Source organism: Nelumbo nucifera, chromosome 3 (genome assembly GCF_055504915.1).
Source record: "Nelumbo nucifera cultivar China Antique chromosome 3, China Antique-T2T, whole genome shotgun sequence".
NCBI lineage: Eukaryota > Viridiplantae > Streptophyta > Magnoliopsida > Proteales > Nelumbonaceae > Nelumbo > Nelumbo nucifera.
The window spans coordinates 53,412,745-53,431,364 of NC_142651.1; the positions used below are offsets into that span (position 1 = coordinate 53,412,745).

The 18,620-nt window shown below is 40.1% G+C and overlaps 1 protein-coding gene across 21 annotated transcripts in view; it reads left to right on the plus strand.

Annotated features, from left to right (window-relative positions):
- Positions 1 to 323: 323 nt before the first annotated feature.
- LOC104600909 (rab GTPase-activating protein 22-like) overlaps positions 324 to 18,620 on the plus strand; it is a 38,525-nt gene continuing 20,228 nt past the window's right edge. For 15 of the 21 annotated variants that reach the window (XR_016083948.1, XR_016083952.1, XR_016083950.1 and 12 more), the window contains exons 1-3: positions 324 to 794; positions 1,137 to 1,232; positions 18,317 to 18,423. Coding sequence is in view for 8 of the 21 variants with exons in the window: in XM_088900814.1 (XP_088756940.1) it covers positions 681 to 794; positions 1,137 to 1,232; positions 18,317 to 18,423 (317 nt within the window). In the remaining 13 variants the exon portion in view is untranslated. The remainder of the gene's footprint in view (positions 795 to 1,136; positions 1,233 to 18,316; positions 18,424 to 18,620) is intronic. The other 6 variants (XR_016083954.1, XR_016083947.1, XM_088900817.1 and 3 more) reach the window with 2 other exon arrangements.

The window sequence follows — 18,620 nt, forward strand, 5'->3', positions numbered from 1 at the left end:
CATCGCATGCATTGCACAGGTCACCGCTAGTAATACATATTTTATAATATTTTGAGCCGGGTTTGGGCTAATCCTGTCGAAGTTGCAACCCTACTTGCGAACAAAGAATAAAAAAGCCCACCTTTCAGGCCCAGGCCCGATAAAACCTAACCCAACCAGTGCATCGAACCGGGCTCAGATTGAGTTCGCCCAAGTTGCAACCCTGCACGGCTGCACCCGACGAATCGACGATTAGTTCCACACTTCCACTTCCAACGTATAGGCGTGGGACCCACACGGAACGAGTGAATGCAGCCCAACTAATACGTTCATCACTTGCTCAGAAGGTTCGCCTGACGCCCATTTTCATCTCTCCTGTCCTGATTACATTTTTTTGTTCCTACCGTCCTTCGAACCTTAAAAAGAATGTTTACGGTTTACAATTTATGCTCCGGAGATCGCTCATAAATTATTGATTCTCCTAGGATTTGTCGTTTACGCATTGAAGATTGAGGATTTGGGTTGTCTGAGAAATCAATTAGGCTGTCGAAGATTCAAGTTTTCGAGTTATGAGGAATGATGATCCTTTCATGCTTGTGAAATATTGAGAGATCTTGGGTTTGAGCCTCTGGGTTGCTTGCAATTGGTTTCCTGGAAGGCTGAAACCATTAATTTGGAAGTGAATTGGGTGTTTACTTGAAATGGGTGGTGATGTTGCTTGTTGTGGAGTTGTAGATTCAGGGGAGTCGGATTCTTTCTATGCGACTAAACCAGAATATCAAGATGACGTCCCGAAAACCCGATTTAAGCTCAGGGTTCGTGTCTCTCCTTCTTCTTCTTCTATATATCGAAATGCTGCCTATAAGATTTCTCTCGTTCACATTATGGAGAAGGTTTACTTGTTCTATCGTTATGGTTTCTGTGCTTAGACATTCGAATTTAGTGTTGCTTGAAGCATGCCATTGATTACTTATGAGGAGCAGAATATAGAAGGAAGAAAATTATAATCGTCAGTTTGTAGGAAAAATAGATTCAGGGTTCTATTCTTTATAAAATGTAATCTGTTTATGCCTTTCTTCTCTTCTTTTGAGTTCTTATAATTGACTATTTCTGTGGTTGTTTGTTCTTGGCTGTGTTATTTCCTTCTATCTCCATAGGCTGGTAAGACTCTTAGTGCAAGAAAGTGGAATTCTGCATTCTCACAAGATGGTCAATTGGATATAGCAAAAGTTCTTAGGCGGATTCAACGTGGGGTAAGTATTCCCATCCTTGAGTTGTTTAGTTATATGCCTTACTTCTGAAACCCAATGAATAACAAAATGTTGGTTGCAGATACATTATTTGAGATAGACAGTTAAAATTGCTCAAGGAATAGTTCTGGTCTAAAGTGAAGAACCATCAAATGCTGCAACTTATTACATGAAACAAATCATGTTAGCAATGTTACATTGTTTGGAGATCTTGATCAAAATATTCAATGATATATACCATGTTCAAATAGTATGAATGATGTATGGCTTCTATATATGATATTTTAGTACTGGTAAGAGTATGTTGAGACATGGTGCAATTGCTATCGCTGGTCTTGAAACTTATTCTCCTATATAGCAATTAGAACACTGGAGTTTGAGAATGTAAAGAAGTTATGGATCTTTCTTATTACTCTTTTACTTTTTACACTTGGAGAGAATGTGGATCATATGCAGAAACAACTCCATTTTTTAATGAATTTCCATGTTAAATGCATGATGAAGATACTAATTGGAAAGCTATTAAGACTAAATGTTCATGCACTCTTTCCTTTCTCATTTTCCAAGGTCCTATGATAATCATATAGTTCCAGTGGTGTTCCAATCTATAGTTATGCAGGGAAAGTTCTCCCATTAAATTTTGAAATGAATTGTCAGCCTAAGAGAAAAAGGAGAAAGTAATATCTGTACCAATTTATTCAATTTTATTTCCCTATTTGTTCAATAATTAGTTATTACTAGGGTGGGAAGCATGCCAAATTTTAAAATGTGACCTGCTGCTAGTTGAAGGGCCTAGAAGAGCTAGGGGCAAGCCAAAAAGGACATGAGTTAAAATAGCCAGAAATGATTTCAGGACCCATAATTTAACAATGGATATGGCACTGAGCAGCGCAGAATGGTGGAACAGGTATCATGTGGCTGATCCTGTATAGTTGGGACAAGGTTTTCTTGACTTATCTTATAGATAAATTTACAACAGTTCTATTGTACAAGTTGAATATATGTCCCATGGATGAAAAATACAAGTCAACTGTGGTATCTTATCAAGTCTAAATGGACTGATATGATCATTTCACATAAGATATAGAGAGAACTTGATCACAAAATCATTTCTTCATGGAGGATCCATCTTTCATATCTTTTGTTAGAGTTGATGTGGGTGATGAGCAGAGAGGACAGCCATGTTATGGACAGTTTGGGAAGAAAGAAATGGGAGGATTTTCACTGAAAAGAGTAGAGCAGAGGTGGGATCTTTGACACGATTAAAATTAAAGCTGCACATTGGGTGAAGACCCTTCCAAGTTTTCTCAGTAAATGACATTTTGAGAACTTGGAAATGGAACTATTGGCTCAGGTCAAGGAAAGAGTAACAATGGACTGGACATCCCCAGCAACCAACTTTGTTAAAGTCAACTTTCATGGAAGTTATATTGGTAATCAAGATGCAGCTGGATTGGGTGGAGTCTTCCGAGACACAGAAGGAAAGGTGTTAGCCTTGTTTTTGGGACCCTTGTCAGATGGTAATGCATTAACAGCTGAGCTGTATGGACTACTCCATGGTTTAAAATTTGCTAAGTAATTTGGTTTCAACAACTTGGAGGTGGAAGGGGACTCTCAGGTTGTCATTTCTTAGACAAAATGTAACTCTCAAATCCCGTGGATCTACAAACATACTTTTCAGGCAATATTAAGCATAACGAGGGAGCTGAATGTTGTCATTAAATGGGTAAGAGGAACAACAAATGGGATGGCGGATGGTCTGGATAAACAAGGGAGAGATGGGCACCAAATGTTTTGGGCAACATTATAAATTATAAAGCTGTCTTTGGGATGGAGAAAACTCCCATCTTATTGTACTACTTGAACTTGATTTTAATAAAATCTCCTTTTATTGATCCAAAAAAAAAAACTCAGACATGGCTGCAGTGGGCCTAGCTTGTTTACAAGAAGAGATTTTGGGTTGGCCTGGTTCCTAACACATGCACCTGAATTGCTTCCTGGCATGATTTTGTGGAGGAGGCTAAGGGAAGGTTTTATAGGTATTCCAGTAAGAGACTTCAACCTTTTGCAATTGATGGTTTCATTTGGATAGAATGGGAGACATAGTTTAGATTTTTAGTAGACCCATTTGTGAACAAATTCTACCAAGGTGGAGACCTGGCCTTTCTCATTGATCAAAGAGGCCATTTCAAGGAACTTCTCAGAGAAAGAGGTAGACTCTGTTAATGCCATTAGATGGGGTGCATAATTTAGTAATTTAGGAGAGGTTAGGGAAGGTTACGGAACCTTCTAAATGAAACTCATTTACTACTGTTACCTTGCATTCTCAATTTGAGATAGATATTAAGGATACAAGAGCCATTGCTATTTGATCTAGCTACATCAGGATTCAAAACTATACACATAGCTTGCATCCTTATCTTTGGAACCTTGTGTAGCTGTAAAGATTTTTCAGCTTGGGGATGACCTTGCATATTCTTTTCTTAGATCTCCATGGTGTACACCATTTCCTTTTTCCTTTTGAATGATAAATTATGTCATTGCTGAAAAGATCTTGTACATAATTCTTTATTTTTACTATAGTCAACTATAATCTCTCTGTTTGCCATTTTAGAGGTACAAGGTGCAACCTCTCCCTGAGCAAAGCAGCAAATTACAACTGAATCCTATTAATCCCTTGTTTGGCTAGAGAATCCGCCATCCCATTGGCTGTTCTTTTTCCCATCCAATTCTTATAGCCATACTTATGATCCATTTGAATCTGTTGATTTCCTCCTTATAAGTCCATAGCACTGCCATCAGGTCCTTTAGCCAACCTGCTACCAACTTAGAATCTCCTTTAATGACCAAATTATCAAAATTCAATTGTTTTTCTAGCTGTATCCCTTGGAGTAAAGCAAGACGTTGAACTCTAATTGAATCTCCAACACGTGCTGGTCCCAAATATAGTGCAACAATAGTTCCTTCTCTATTCCTGAAAACACCCCCAACAACCAAAGGGCCTAGGTTACCCTGACTGCTCCAACCAAAATTTAGTTTAATAAAGTCTTCGTCAGGTGGTGGCCAAAGGGAGATAATCTTTTCCTTCTCTGAAGAACTTCTTGTCGCTAAGCCCCAATTCCTCCTAATGCCATCAAAGGAGAAGGGAGAGAAAATGTTTAGGGTCTTTACCCAATGAATCGCCCTTGTTACAATTACGTTCTGTTAGTTTTCAGCCGAATAGAGAAGAGAGAGAAAGAGGAAGAAGAAGAAGAAGAAGAGGAAGAAGAAGAAGAAGAAGAAGAAGAAGAAGAAGAAGAAGAAGAAGAAGAAATGCCCCTGCATATGAGAGAAAAAGGAAGAGAAAGTGTTGAACTGATAGACTATTCGTCTAACCCAGCAGCCTTGAAAAATAAATTACAGAAGACTGAAATGCCCTTGAATATGAGGAGACATACAACCAACACCATACATAAAGGGAAAAGACCAAAATACCCCTCTCTAATCGACTCTAAAACTCCCCCTCAAGCTGGAGAATATATATAATCCCAGCTTGTTACATATGTAGCTCACTCTCCCTGAACTCATCCCTTTTGTGAACATATCTGCCCATTGATCACCTGTTCTCACATGCTCTGTCCTTATCACACCATTGATGACCTTTTCCCTTACAAAGTGACAATCTACCTCTATGTGTTTAGTTCTCTCATGGAAAACTGGGTTGGATGAGATGTGAATTGCAGCCTGATTGTCACAGTATAGCTTCATGGGTTTGCTTATTGAGAACCCAATTTCCTACAATAGATTCTTCAACCACACTAGTTCACATATAGTGTGTGCCATGGCCCTGTATTCTGCTTTTGCACTGCTCCTTGCTACCATCGTCTGCTTCTTGCTCTTTCAAGTCACAAGATTTCCTCCGAGAAAGGTGCAATAACCTGTAGTGGATCTTTTGTTTGATACAAATCCAGCCCAGTCTGTGTCGGTGTATCCAACTATTTCAAGATTACCCCTTGGCTTGTAACCCACAACCTGAAGCCCCTTTCAAATACTGCACAATCCTAAGAATTGCATCCCAGTGAGGTACCCGAGGACTCTACGTAAACTGACTTACCATACTGACAGCAAATGAGATATCAGGCCTAGTGATAGTTAGATAATTCAGTTTTCCACTAGCCTTCTATACATTCCAGGATTATCAAACAATTCACTTGTGTCACTTCCCAACTTCACATTCAGCTCCATGGGGGTTTCAGCTGGTTTAGCACCTAGTAACCCTGTTTCTTCCAACAGATCAAGTACATATTTCCACTGACAGAGGTTTATGCCTTGCTTTGATCTAGCAACTTCTATACCTAGGAAATACTTCAACTTCCCAAGATCTTTTGTCTGAAAGTGATCTTGTAGGGAGGTCTTCAATCTTTCAATCCTAACTTTATCACTGCTAGTTATGACTATGTCATCCACATAAACTACCAGCAAGATCTTCCTGGCCATAGGGTCATAGCTAAATACTAAATGATCAACTTGACATTATCTCATTCCAAACTCCTTTACCACCTCACTAAATTTTCCAAACCAGGCACGGGGAGACTGCTTGAGCCCATAAATTGCCTTCTTGAGCTTACACACCTTACCATCCTCCCCTTGAGCAACAAACCCCGGTGGTTGCTCCATGTACACCTCCTCTAGAAGATCCCCATGGAGAAAGGCATATTTAATATCAAGCTGAAATAGAGGCCAATCATGCATGACAACTAAGGAAATTAACACACAGATGGAGCCAATCTTTGCAACTGGAGAAAAGGTTCAAAATAGTCTACACCATAAAGTTGAGAATACCCTTTTGCAACTAAACGGACTTTCAGGCATTCCAGTCTTCCATCCAGTAGATACTTAACAACATACACCCATTTATAGCCAACAACACGCTTACCTGGGGGAAGAGTGGCGAGTTCCCATTTCTGATTGTGATGAAGAGTAGGGAGTTCCTCTTCCATAACTTTTCGCCACCCTGGCAATGTAAGAGCCTCCTGAATATCCTTAGGAATGGATACAGAGGACAACAGGGTAATAAACTAGCGATGGGAAGCAAAAAGGTGAGATACAAAAACATAATTGGATATGGGGTGAAGTGTGCAACTACGTTTACCTTTTCGCAATGCAATAGGAAGGTCAAGATCAGAAGCCAATTCAGTTGTGGAAGAGGTTGGATCTGCCGCCAGAGTAGAAGGTGGTGGAGGTGCTAGTCTCTGTCAATGAGTATACACTTGACGAATTGATGGTCGTTTAGGATGCTCCTATAATGGGACCGGGGGAGACCCAGGCACAAGGGGAACCATCAGAATGGAATCATCAACTGGAAGAGGAAGAGGAACCTCCGTAGGCAAAGGATAGATATCAAAGCTAGAGAAGTATGGCACTAATTCAAAAAATGTAACATCAGGGCAAACAAAGGATTTCCGGGTAATAGGATTGTAGCATTTATACCCTTTTTGGGTCCTAGAGTAGCCAAGGAGGATACATTTAATAGAGCGAGCATCCAACTTGTCTAAACTAGGACCAAAATTTTGAAGAAATCATACACACCCAAAGATCCTGGGTGTCAGGGGAAATGGAGACAAAGTAGGAAACAAGATAGAGAATGGAGAATGACCATCAAGAATGAACATGGACATGCAATTAATGAGAAAACAAACAGTAAGGACTGCATCACTCCATAATCGTTTTGGAACATTCATGTGATGAAGAAGAGACTAAGCTGTTTTAAGTAGATGTCTATTCTTTCTTTCAGCTACCCCATTTTGCTGAGGAGTGTGGGCACAAGAGGTCTGATGAATTATACCATGTTGTTCTAGGTATTGCTGAAAGAAAGAAAGAAAATGCTCTCTACCATTGTCAGAACGAAGAATTTTAAGTGAAACACCAAATTGTGTACGCACTTTAGCATGAAATTTTTGGAAAATGGAAAATAATTCACTTCTTTCTTTCATTAAATAAAGCCATGTCATTCTGGAACAGTCATCAATAAAAGTAACAAAATATCTATAACCATTGTACGAGTCAATTCTAAGTGGACCCCAAACATCTGAATGAACTAAATCAAAAGGACTTAACATATGACTATCTACTCTCGGATTGAAGGAAACCTGGTGGTGTTTCCCATACTGACACGGCTCACACTGCAAAGATGGCAGATGACTCAATGATGGAACAAGAAGCTTGAGAGCTTTAAGAGATGGATGGCCGAGTCTACAATGTCACTGAAGAGGAGTCAATGAGGTTTGAAGCGTAACTGTAGAGCCTCCACCGTCAAGATAATACAATCCGCCAGCTTCATGCCCTCCACCAATCTTCTTCCCCGTCATTAGATCCTAAAAAACACAAGAGGAAGGATAAAATGTGATAGAACAATTGAGAGATTTGGTTAGTTTGTTAACAAACATAAGATTAAAAGGAAACCTGGGAACATATAAGATAGAAGACAAAGATAGAGATGCAGTGGTAACATTACCAACACCATAGATGGGGGAAGTAGGAAAGGGAGGAAAACACACCTGGAGTCCTGGTCATGTGATCAGAGGCTCCAGAGTCAATTATCCAGGGTGAAGGTTTGGATGCTATGCAAGCTATACCTAAATGAGCAAGGGTGGCAGTGTTCTGGTGTGAAGTGGCCTAAAGAAATCTCTCATACTCCTCTTTGGGAATACTCATCATCTCCCTCCTAGAAGTAGTTGTGACTGTAGAAGATGCTGGATCAGCTGGTTGAGTATCACTGATTTCACTACCACCATGATTAGCCTATGTGGATGGTGGGCCATGTAAATCATAACAAAAGTTAACTGTGTGTCCTCTTCCACAGTGTGTGCACTTCCTTGTTGTGCTCCCCCTTTCTCTGCCACGGCCTCCCCCTGAATCACGACCTCCTCCACTGGTACGACCACCCATAGGATTACCACGGCCCCCCTTAACTGTACAGCCACCTCCTCTTTGCCCATAAGAACCACCTCGAGTACTAACCAGTGCTGATCTTTCGGAAGTTCTTTTATCCTCTGAGGGACTAAGAGATATCCTACGGAGACGGGCAAATGCTTCTTCTAGAGTCGGGAGAGCAGATCCTCCCAATATCTGTGCCCTGACAGGTTCATACTCTGCTTTCAGTCCCACCAAGAACCGCGTAACATCAAGTTGTTCCCTTTGTTGTTGCTGAATTTTAGCGTCTGAGGTTAAGGGATGATAGACGTTAAGTTCATTCCGAAGATTTTTCGTGCTGGCATAATATTCTTCAAGAGTCTGATTTTCCTGCTGCAAACTGAAGTATTCTTGATAAAGCTGATAAACCCTTGTAGTGTTGTCTTGTCCTGAATAGAGTTTCTTGGCATGTTCCTATATATCCTCGCTGTATCTAAAAAATGAAGTCAACACTGATTTTAGGCTCCATACTGTTCCACAACCACGTCATGATCTAAGCATCTTCTTGCTCCCAATCACTAAAACCCAGGGATTCAGCACTCTGTTTCTCCTCCCATATATGTTTCACTTTCTTCTTGGCCTTCAGAAACACTTCCACCGACTTGGCCCACGGAACATAGTTTTTACCGTTGAGTTTGATGGATGTCATTTGGACACTTAAAAAATCAGAGGATATCATCACACTCGATTTCTGGTCACCACTCGAATCACCCACCAACGCCATTTCACTCTACGAAGCTGGTTCTGCCCGTTACACACAAAAAAAAGAGAAGTTTCAGCTATTACACTACTGTCCTTCAACTTCCACACCAACACACTTAAAGTCACCACTAGCTTGCCCTAGCATGCATTCGGCCACTTTGAACACCACTGATCTGCGCACAGGTAGATTTAAAATACCCAGAATCCCTCTTGAAACTGCTCATTAGAGGGTTCAGACCACAATCACTACACCTACTCGACCACCACAGCTGTCACACATAGTGACAGCAGTCCACACAGAAAAAAAACTTGGGTTTCTTGTTCACTTGAACTGCTGTAGTTGTCTACTGTCACCAGAACCAGAAACTTGGGTTTCTTCATAGTCCTCTAACCCAGATTTCTCACACCATAAAAAAAAGTTGCCACAGAACCCCTACTGTCGTGAAACCTTAGGTATTGGTGCAGAAACCCTACTTCCACGAAATTCTAGATGTTGCCACAGAGACCTGGGTTTCTTCTCTAACCCAGATTTCTCACACCAGAAAAAAATGGGAAATAAAGAAGGAGAAGAGAGAAAGTTGCAGTCGACTTCTAATAATGGCGCTCTGATACCATGTAAGTTTTCAGCCAAACAGAGAAGAGAGAGAAAGAGGAGAGAAGAAGAAGAAGAAGAAGAAGAAGAAGAAGAAAGGAAGAGAAAGTGTCGAACTGATAGACTATTTGTCTAGCGCAGTCGACCATATACTTAGCCTTGAAAAATAAATTTCAAAAGACTGAAATGCCGCTGCATATGAGGAGACATACAGCTAACACCATACATAAATGGAAAAGACCAGAATACCCCTCTATAATCGACTCTAACACATTCCATTACCACTTCCACACTCCTTTGTTTCTCAAGGAAGATTCTAGTATTCCTTTCTTCCCAAATGATCCAAATCAGTGCTGCCCTTGTACACCTCCAAAGAATTCTCCCTCTTCTCTTGGGTCAACTAAATGTGGAAGGGTCAAAAATCCTGTTCATCTCCAAAGGCAAGGTCTACCTGCACCCAAATAAAGAGAAAAAAAATCTTTCTGAAATGCCTGCAGAAAAAGGTAGGAAATTGGTAGGTGGTAAGAATTCTAAAGGGCAGCCCAGTGCATGAGGCTCCTGCCAATGTGGGGTCTGGGGAGGGACAGATGTACGCAGCCTTACCCCTGTACATATAGAGAGGCTGTTTCCAAGATTAGAACCCTGGTCACCCAGGTCACAATGGAGCAACCCAACCACCAAGGCCCACCCTCGGTAGGTGGTAACAACTCTTCCCATTGGAATTGCAAAGAATGCACCAGTTAGGAGTCAAGCATAGAAGAGGTCTTCTTCTTTGTAAAAAATCCAAAATATTGATCTTCCCATAGGAAACTTCCAAGCAGAAAGTACCAACTTTAGGGGGAATGGGTCTACTTCAAAACTCTTTCAAAGTAAAGAGCTGGAGAGAGGGAGAAGAGCATAAAGAAGAGGAGGCACAAGAGAAAATCCCTTTTGGATGAGGAGACCAAACATGCCTATCGGATTTTGACGTGTTCAAACAGACATTATCAAGGATTTGTAAAAAGTTCGTCACCAATTCAGGCTTATGATCTCTCAGAAAACAAGGAAGGAAAATAATCCTTAAATGCCAGCTTGCAGGCTCACATGTCTTCCCAAAACAAGATCTTGTCCCTGGAATACTAATCATACTTTACAAAGCTGAGGAATCTATGAGTTGCAACATCTTTAGCATCTTTTTTTTAAAGATAAATAAAAAATAAAATTCATTAAATGAGAAGGTACAATGCAGCAGGTGACAAAGCATCACCCACAGTTCAGCTACCAGGAAATAAAACATAAAGGAGGTACCATCACACCTCATCCTCCCTCCATTCAAATCTATTACCAATGGTGATGTTCTTTCTGCTCAGCCTATATAATCTAGGACAGACCTCACAAAGCTTCCCCACATTTAAGCACTCACCCTTCCAAAATCTAATACTAGACCCATCTTCCACCTTCCATTGTAGCAAAAGCTTTTACTGAAGCTTGGAATGCCATGATACCTTTCGAAACACTCACCCCTTAAGAAGAAGATACCTCCCTTGGATCCCACCCAAAATTCACCACACCATATTTGCTCGCAATTACCCTCCTCCACAATGCCTCCTTCTCCCACCCAAACCTCCCTCCATACCCACTTCTCCAATAATGCTTGATTAAAAGCTTCACCCTTTTGATTACCAAATCCCCCTCTTTCTTTTCCCTACAAACCCAATCGCACCTCACCAAATGAAACATTTTATTAGTTGCAACATCTTTAGCATCTTCCTACACTACAATTTCAAGATGACCAATTTCCAGCCATAATGACTTTCAGTTAGAAAATATAAAGACAAAGACTTATCCCTTCATCTAAGGTTGTTCTTCTTTCATTCAAACATCTAAAACTTATGAATATCTCATAAACACCATCCCATGTTTTGTACAATTCTTATCCACAGATAGCTTCTACTTAGATGCAGTTGCATAGAATTCAGTAACGAAGACGTCTCTATAAGATTATCCTACATCCACTTGTTTTATATTGGGTGTTTTGATTTTGGTTCTATCTCAGATCTAGTGAGGTAACCTAACTTCCCACAATCCCTGATATACATATGTGTAGATTGTGTCCATTCTAAATAATTGGATCCATCAAGTTTCATAGTGGTTACCTTGATGTTCAAGGTCTCCCAATACCACTTGAAACAAGATTGAAGTCACTATTCTGCTCAAAATCACTACCAGAAGGATCCATTGGTCCCTAAACAATTATACGTAATCTCCATAAAGCCTAAAATTGGACTGCAGCCCTTGATAGATGCCTAATCAAAGACAATGGTCTTCAATAGGAAAAAGAGGGGGACGGTGGAGACATTCAGGAAGGTTCTAACGGCGTGGACGAAGAGAATAGCGAAGAGGTGATTAAGACTGTGCAGGAAAGAGATGAAGTTAGAGTCGAGGAAGAGAGGGAGATCGTTCAAGGAGATGAGATGATTGGGGTTGAAGGGATGAAGGAAACAAGAGAAGAGGAAGAGCTAGGAGGGGACAGAGGAGGAGAAGGAGATAATAGTGTAGTTGAGGAGAAAGAAGGGGAGAAAGGAGCAGGGAATGAGGGAGGGGGAAGTGAGAGTGTAAGAAGGAAGAGTCGGGGTGGGGTTGATACTTGCAAAAGGAAAAGATATAGAAAAGGTTGAGTTGGGGTTAATACTTTAAACACAACTAGAAGATGTAGAGATCAGAAGAATAGAAAAAGTCAATAGCAGATAGCTGCATCAAAGGTGTTTGCAAGGATAAAAGGAGCTCCTTTTGGCATTGGGCTCAACAATATAGTAAGAAAACACAAAAGTGACTTTGATTGAGTTAGAGTCATTTGGGGGCTTGGTTTTTGTTTTGGGTCTCTTATTGGGTAGTGGTTGTGGGTGCTTGGGGTCTTGTAAAGGTGTTGGTATTGTTTGTTTTGATGATCGGGGTCGTATTCGGTCAGTTGTTTTGTATCGTTTTTGTATATTTTTGGAAGGGGTTTGGGTTTTGAGGGGTTGGCCATGCTGGGATGGTTTTGGCTGGTTGGCTTTTGTTTTATCTTTGTTGGGTTTTCCTTGGATTGTTCTTTTCCTTCGGGTGATTGCATATCACCTTTCCTTGTATCTTCGTTTTGTTTAATAATTTTTTATATCTTCAAAAAAAAAAAAAAAAGATGCCTAACCAAAGACTGACTGTCAAGAAGAGGGATGCCTTTGTCTAGTACTCTTTGCTCCATTTTGTAATGATGTCCCTGAGTCCTCAAATCATCTTTTCATACATTGTGGCTTCTCTTATCAGCTTTCGTCAATGGCTTTGTCCTTTTTGGTATACATTTCTGCTTTCCAGAGTCAAATTTTCAACTTCTATAGGGATGGACAACCAAGGGTCTGAATGGCAGGGGTAAATTGTTATGGAATACTATCCCAGCTGTCATCATCCGGACAATATGGAAGGAAAGAAATAATTGTATATTTGATTACAGGTTTTCTGTCTTAGAGGAAGTTAAAAGTAATTTCATAGGTTTGCCTTGTTCTTGGCTGGGTGTATACAGGATATTTCAGGGCATCCAACATAGTTCTATTTTACAAGTTGGACCTTTTTTTGGATGACACTTCTTTGTTTTGTATATTCCCAATGTACAGGATCTCATTATACATGGGTTGATGTACTTTTTAGCTTTCTATAGTGGCAATGCAGTATAATATTTTACCTTCTTTAGAAAAAAAAAAAATAAAGCCTGAAATTTGAAAAGACCTCTTCCTAAAATATGAAATGGGGAAATACACAATTGGCACCAAAACAAAAGGCAAGAAATAGGAGGTTCACATCCTAGATCTCCACAGGACTAAAATGTACTTTGGATTGGGGATCTGCCGCTTAAACTGCAATTTTCCTTACTCTTTTCCTTATCCAATTACAAGGCAGAGCTGTCTCAAAATTTGGTTTACCCTTGGAACTTGGTCTAGATTGGGATTTTGGTTTTAGGGGTTTGAGAGATAATGAGTGTGACTCCCTTGTTGTCTTACTGTCAAAGCTGGAAAATGTTTTTTTGAACCCTAACTCTCCAGATGGAAGAATTTGGTTCCCCTCGCCTGATGGTCTTTTCTCTTGTGCTTCCTTTTTTCACCATCTTGTCTTGTCAGAACCCTTGGGGGAAATTTTCCTAGTAAAAGAAATCTGGTGCAGACCTATCCCTCCTAAAGTACAAGCTTTTTGTTGGGAAGATCAACACCTATGACTTTCTATAGAAAAGAATACCAAATAAGTTCCCTTCTCCTCATGTATGTATCCTTTGCAAGGAAAGTGGTGAGACCCTTCCTCATTTACTATTATTCACCTGCCCTTTTGTGTCTTGTATTTGGAAATCCGTTTGTTCTCTGTTTGGCTGTAGATGGGAACCCCCCACAGGATGTGTGGTAGGCTTATTCAACTCAATTTTCTTAAGGCAATAGAAGAGAGGAAGAGTTATGTGGAGGACAACAAGAGCAATGTTGATCTGGATTGTACGGGAAGAAAGAAATTAGAGAATTTTTAATGAGAAGAGCAAATCAAAGGAGGAACTGATTGAATCTATAACAGTAAGAACAACACATTGGGTAAAAACTTTGGATCTTTTTCGAGAATTCTCAACAAATGACATAATAAGGTCCTGGACTGAAGTGGCACAAACAGTTGGACCTATAGAAAGTGTAAGAATTGTTTGGAAACCTCCATCTATTAACAAGCTAAAGCCAAACTTTGATGGTAGCTCATTGGGTAATCTAGGAAGGGCGGGAATAGGAGGTGTTTTTAGAAACCACCAAGGAGTGGTGGTGGACCTGTTTTCAGGACCAATTGGTTTTGGAGATTCAGTCCCGGCTGAAATTATGGCTTGCAGTACAACTTGGGGTAAGGGAACTGGGAGTTGACGGAGATTCACAGTTGGTCATCTCTTGGTCCAAGAATTTCAGCTCGGCTCCTTGGAAATACAGACATGCTTTCAGGGAAATTGACACCCTATCCAAGAGATTCAATTCTACTTTTGGCTGGATAAGGACTGCAAATGGGTTCACAGATATTTTGGCAAAGCAAGGAGATGACAGACCTAGTTTGTTTTGGCAAAGTTGTAACCTGATGTACTTTGGGCTTGGGAACCTGTTAGCCTTTTGGACTTCTTTGTAATTGTGGCTTGAAAGTTTTTTGGGGATGACATCCCTGTCATCAAATTGTATTATCTACTGCTTTAATTAATTCTAATAAAATAAGTTATCTTTTGTGGATCAGAAAACAGTTTGTATAAAATAAGTTATCTCTTGTCCCCCCCCATTCTGAGATTTACAAAGAACACACCAATTAGGGGATAAGCACCAATTTGGTCTTATCTTTTGGGGGAATGGGCCTAGTCCAAAATTCTTTAACTGGGAAATTCTGAGGTGCAAAAGTGGAACAAAGGGACTTGAAGAAAGAGGAGCAAGTGAAAAAACCTTTTGGGTTAGGGTCCAAATTCTTGTGTCAGGTTTGAGGGGATCTAAACAAATAGACTCAAGTGAAGACAATAAAACTGAAACACAAGCACTTTCAGCATAAAATTTTTGGAAAATGGAAAACAATTCACTCCTTTCTTTCATTAGGTAAAGCCATGTCATCCTTGAATGATCACCAACAAAAATAACAAAGTATTTGTAACCATTGTATGACACTATTTTATTTGGACCCCAAATATTTGAATGAACTAAAGAAAAAGGACTCGACATACGATTATCAACCCTAGGACTAAAGGCAACACGATGATGTTTCCCCAACTAACACGACTCAGAATCCAAAACAGAAAGACGACTTAACGATGAAATAAGTGACTTCAGTGCTTTAAGCGATGGATGACCAAGTCTATAGTGCCATTGAAGAGGAGAAAGAGATGTTTGAAGAGTTGTTGATGAACCACCACCACCAAATACAGTCCACCAGCTTCATGCCCTCCACCAATCTTCATCCCTTGAGATGCTAAAAAACACAAGAAGAGGGGTAAGAGGTGATAGAGCAATTAAGAGATTTGGTTAGCTTACTAACAGACATAAGATTAAAAGGGAATTTGGGAACATATAAAACTGAGGATAGGGATAAAGGGTCTATGTCAACATTACCAACACCACAAATGGAGGATGTGGAACCATTTGCAAGGGTAATAGAATGTGACGTGGAGCACTGTGAAAGGGAGGAAAACACACCTGGAGTCCCAGTCATATGATCGGAAGCTCCAGAGTCGATAATCTAGGAGGTGGGTTTGGATGCAAGACAAGCCATACCTAAATGTGCAGAGTAGTTGTATTCTATTGAGAGGTGGATTGAATAAACCGCTCATACTCATCACGTGGGACACTCATCATCTCCGTCCCGGAGACATCCGTAGATGTAGAGGGCATTTGATCAGCTTGTTGGATATCCTATCTTGAACTACCATCACTGGCCACTGCATGATTTGCCCAAGTTGAAGGTGGGCCGTGCAAATCATAACAAAAGTTAATGGTGTGCCCTTCCATACCACAATGGATACACCTCCTCGGACCATTAATACGTCCTCTGCCACGGGCTCCCCTTGAATCTCGACCTCCAACATGTCCACCACGACTATACATGGGTCCACCACCACCACTATGACTATACATGGGTCCACCACCACCACTATGACTATACATGGATCCACTGCTACCACTACGACCGGGCTGAACTCCCTGAGCTCCACCTCTAACACCACGACCTCTCCCTCTCATCACTGCAAAGGCAGACCTGCCACAAATATTAGAATTCTCTATGGGCCCAACAGAAATCCTCCAAAGACGGGCAAACACCTCTTCTAGAGACGGAAGAGCTGACCCTCCTAGTATCTGTGCTCTCACTGGTTCATATTCAGATTTCAGCCCTACTAAAATTCTGGTCACATATAGTTGTTCTCTTTGTTGTTGCTGAATCTTAACATCAGAAGTGAGGGGATGGTACACATTCAACTCATTACGAAGGTTTTTCATGCTAGCATAGTACTCCTCAAGACTCCTAATAAAGCTGATACACTCTAGTAGTATCGTCTTGTCTCGATTACAATTTCTTGGCATGGTCCCAATTCTCCTTGGTTGTATCTAGGAACATGAAATTCGCACTGATCTTGGGTTCCATACTATTCCATAACTAGGTCATGATCTGTGCATCTTTTTGTTCCCAATCACTATACTCTTGAGAGTCAGCTAGAGATTTTTCTTCTCTTACATGTTTCACTTTCTTCTTAGCTCTAAGAAAGACCTCTATAGATTTCGGCCAAGGCACATAATTCTCCCCATTCAACTTGATAGAAGTCACCTGAACATTCAGGTAGTTGGTGGGAACCATAACACTAGATTTGTGTTCACTACTGTCTCCCATATCTGAATTCCTCTTTCTTTTCTCGTATATCAAACTTCTAAATCACTTTTCACCACCTATAGTCACAATTTTCAGCAATACCCATTTCTGATTTCTTCACTTTCAGCACCACAAAACTGCCACACAACTACTTGAATACACACCATAGCACTAGCAACTCACCAACCACTCGATTCACACTGAAACAGACATATAGCCCACCTATTTGATCACCAAAAACCAACCTGACACTCGACTGTCCACTGCACCACCTGAAACAGCCCCCTTCGTACCATCGATTAGAGGGCTTCCTACAAACCATCACAAACACTCACTAAACCACTGACACGGGGCATGAAAACCTCCAAAGGGAAAGGGCGATCACTCCCAACGGAAGATGAAGAAAACTGTAGAACCCTAGGCTGAATGACGATAGAACAGAATTCTGGGTAGATCTGATTTTGTCACAGTGGCTCTGATACCATGATAAAGTTCACACCTGCACTAGAATTCTGTTAGAAATAGTATTAGAAGAAGATTAGAAGAGATAGAAGAGAGAAGAAAAGAAGAGAATAAAGGAGGAGAAAACTGGTTCAAACAAGAGGGAAAAGTCACTCTCTAGTCAGCCAGGTTATATTTATATGTTTCTATTAAATAAAGAAAAGACTATTATGTCCCTACTTAAGTATGGGACACATCACTTAACATAAACATTACACATCAGCTTAAACATAAATAGAAAGACTAAACTATCCCTATACAGTCGACACTAACAAAGCCAATCACCACTTTATATGAGAAAGAGATCTCTATGGTGAAGTCTGTCTTCCATTTGTCAAATCTGGTATACAATTGGCTGATATGTTCACCTAAGTGTTCCAAATCCAAGTTGGACCATAGTTTAGGCAAACTGGGCATGATCAATATCTTTGATCAGCTTGAGGGGGAGTTTTGAAATATATGTGGTTATATGGGGGTACACAACCAGGGGTATTCTGGTTATTTCCTTTGTAATATAATGTAAATAGAAGAGGGAAGCTACATGCCTCGCAATTTTTTCACTCTCCCAATTAATCTTTCTTCTCTTCTATCTTTCTTTTTCTCTTTCTCTTATTCTATTATCTTATCATCAACATTGCTGAATTAATCAAACAAGTCAGTTAACATATTCATGGATACTATATGTTGTACTTATGCATGTTTTGATAATATTTTTTGGTTTTACCAGGGGCTCTTTGGTAGCAACTAAAATAGCTGAACTGAATGAATTATTGCTTTGTCTTATAGTTAATAAGTTATTAAGGAGGTTGTGAGCTTCTTAATTGATGAAGCTGAAATTGTGTTGATTACTATATCCTTGAATATTATTATTTAATTATTTTATCCACCAAAAGACAAAGCAATAAGTCATTTCAGTTCAGCCACTTCCACTGTTATCAAACAGTCCCTAAGTTAAGAGAGTAAATAAGTTATTTGCCATTCATATCAGGGAGTCCATCCATCAATAAAAGGGGTAGTCTGGGAGTTCCTTTTGGGTAGCTTTGATCCCAATAGCACCTTCAATGAACGGAATCAGCTCAGGCAACACCGGAGGTGGTAATTCTTCTTTAATTTCAATTGATCATCTGTTTGTTCTTTTTTTCTGTTTTAAGCTACCTCTTTGATGAGGTAAGGTTCAATGCATACCATTCACTGTATTTCTCCTCAAACTTTGTTGATTTTTCTTTCTGCAAATTGAGTTGAATGAAAATAAATACTAGTCTCTAGCTTTTCTTTAATGAGAAAAAGAATGG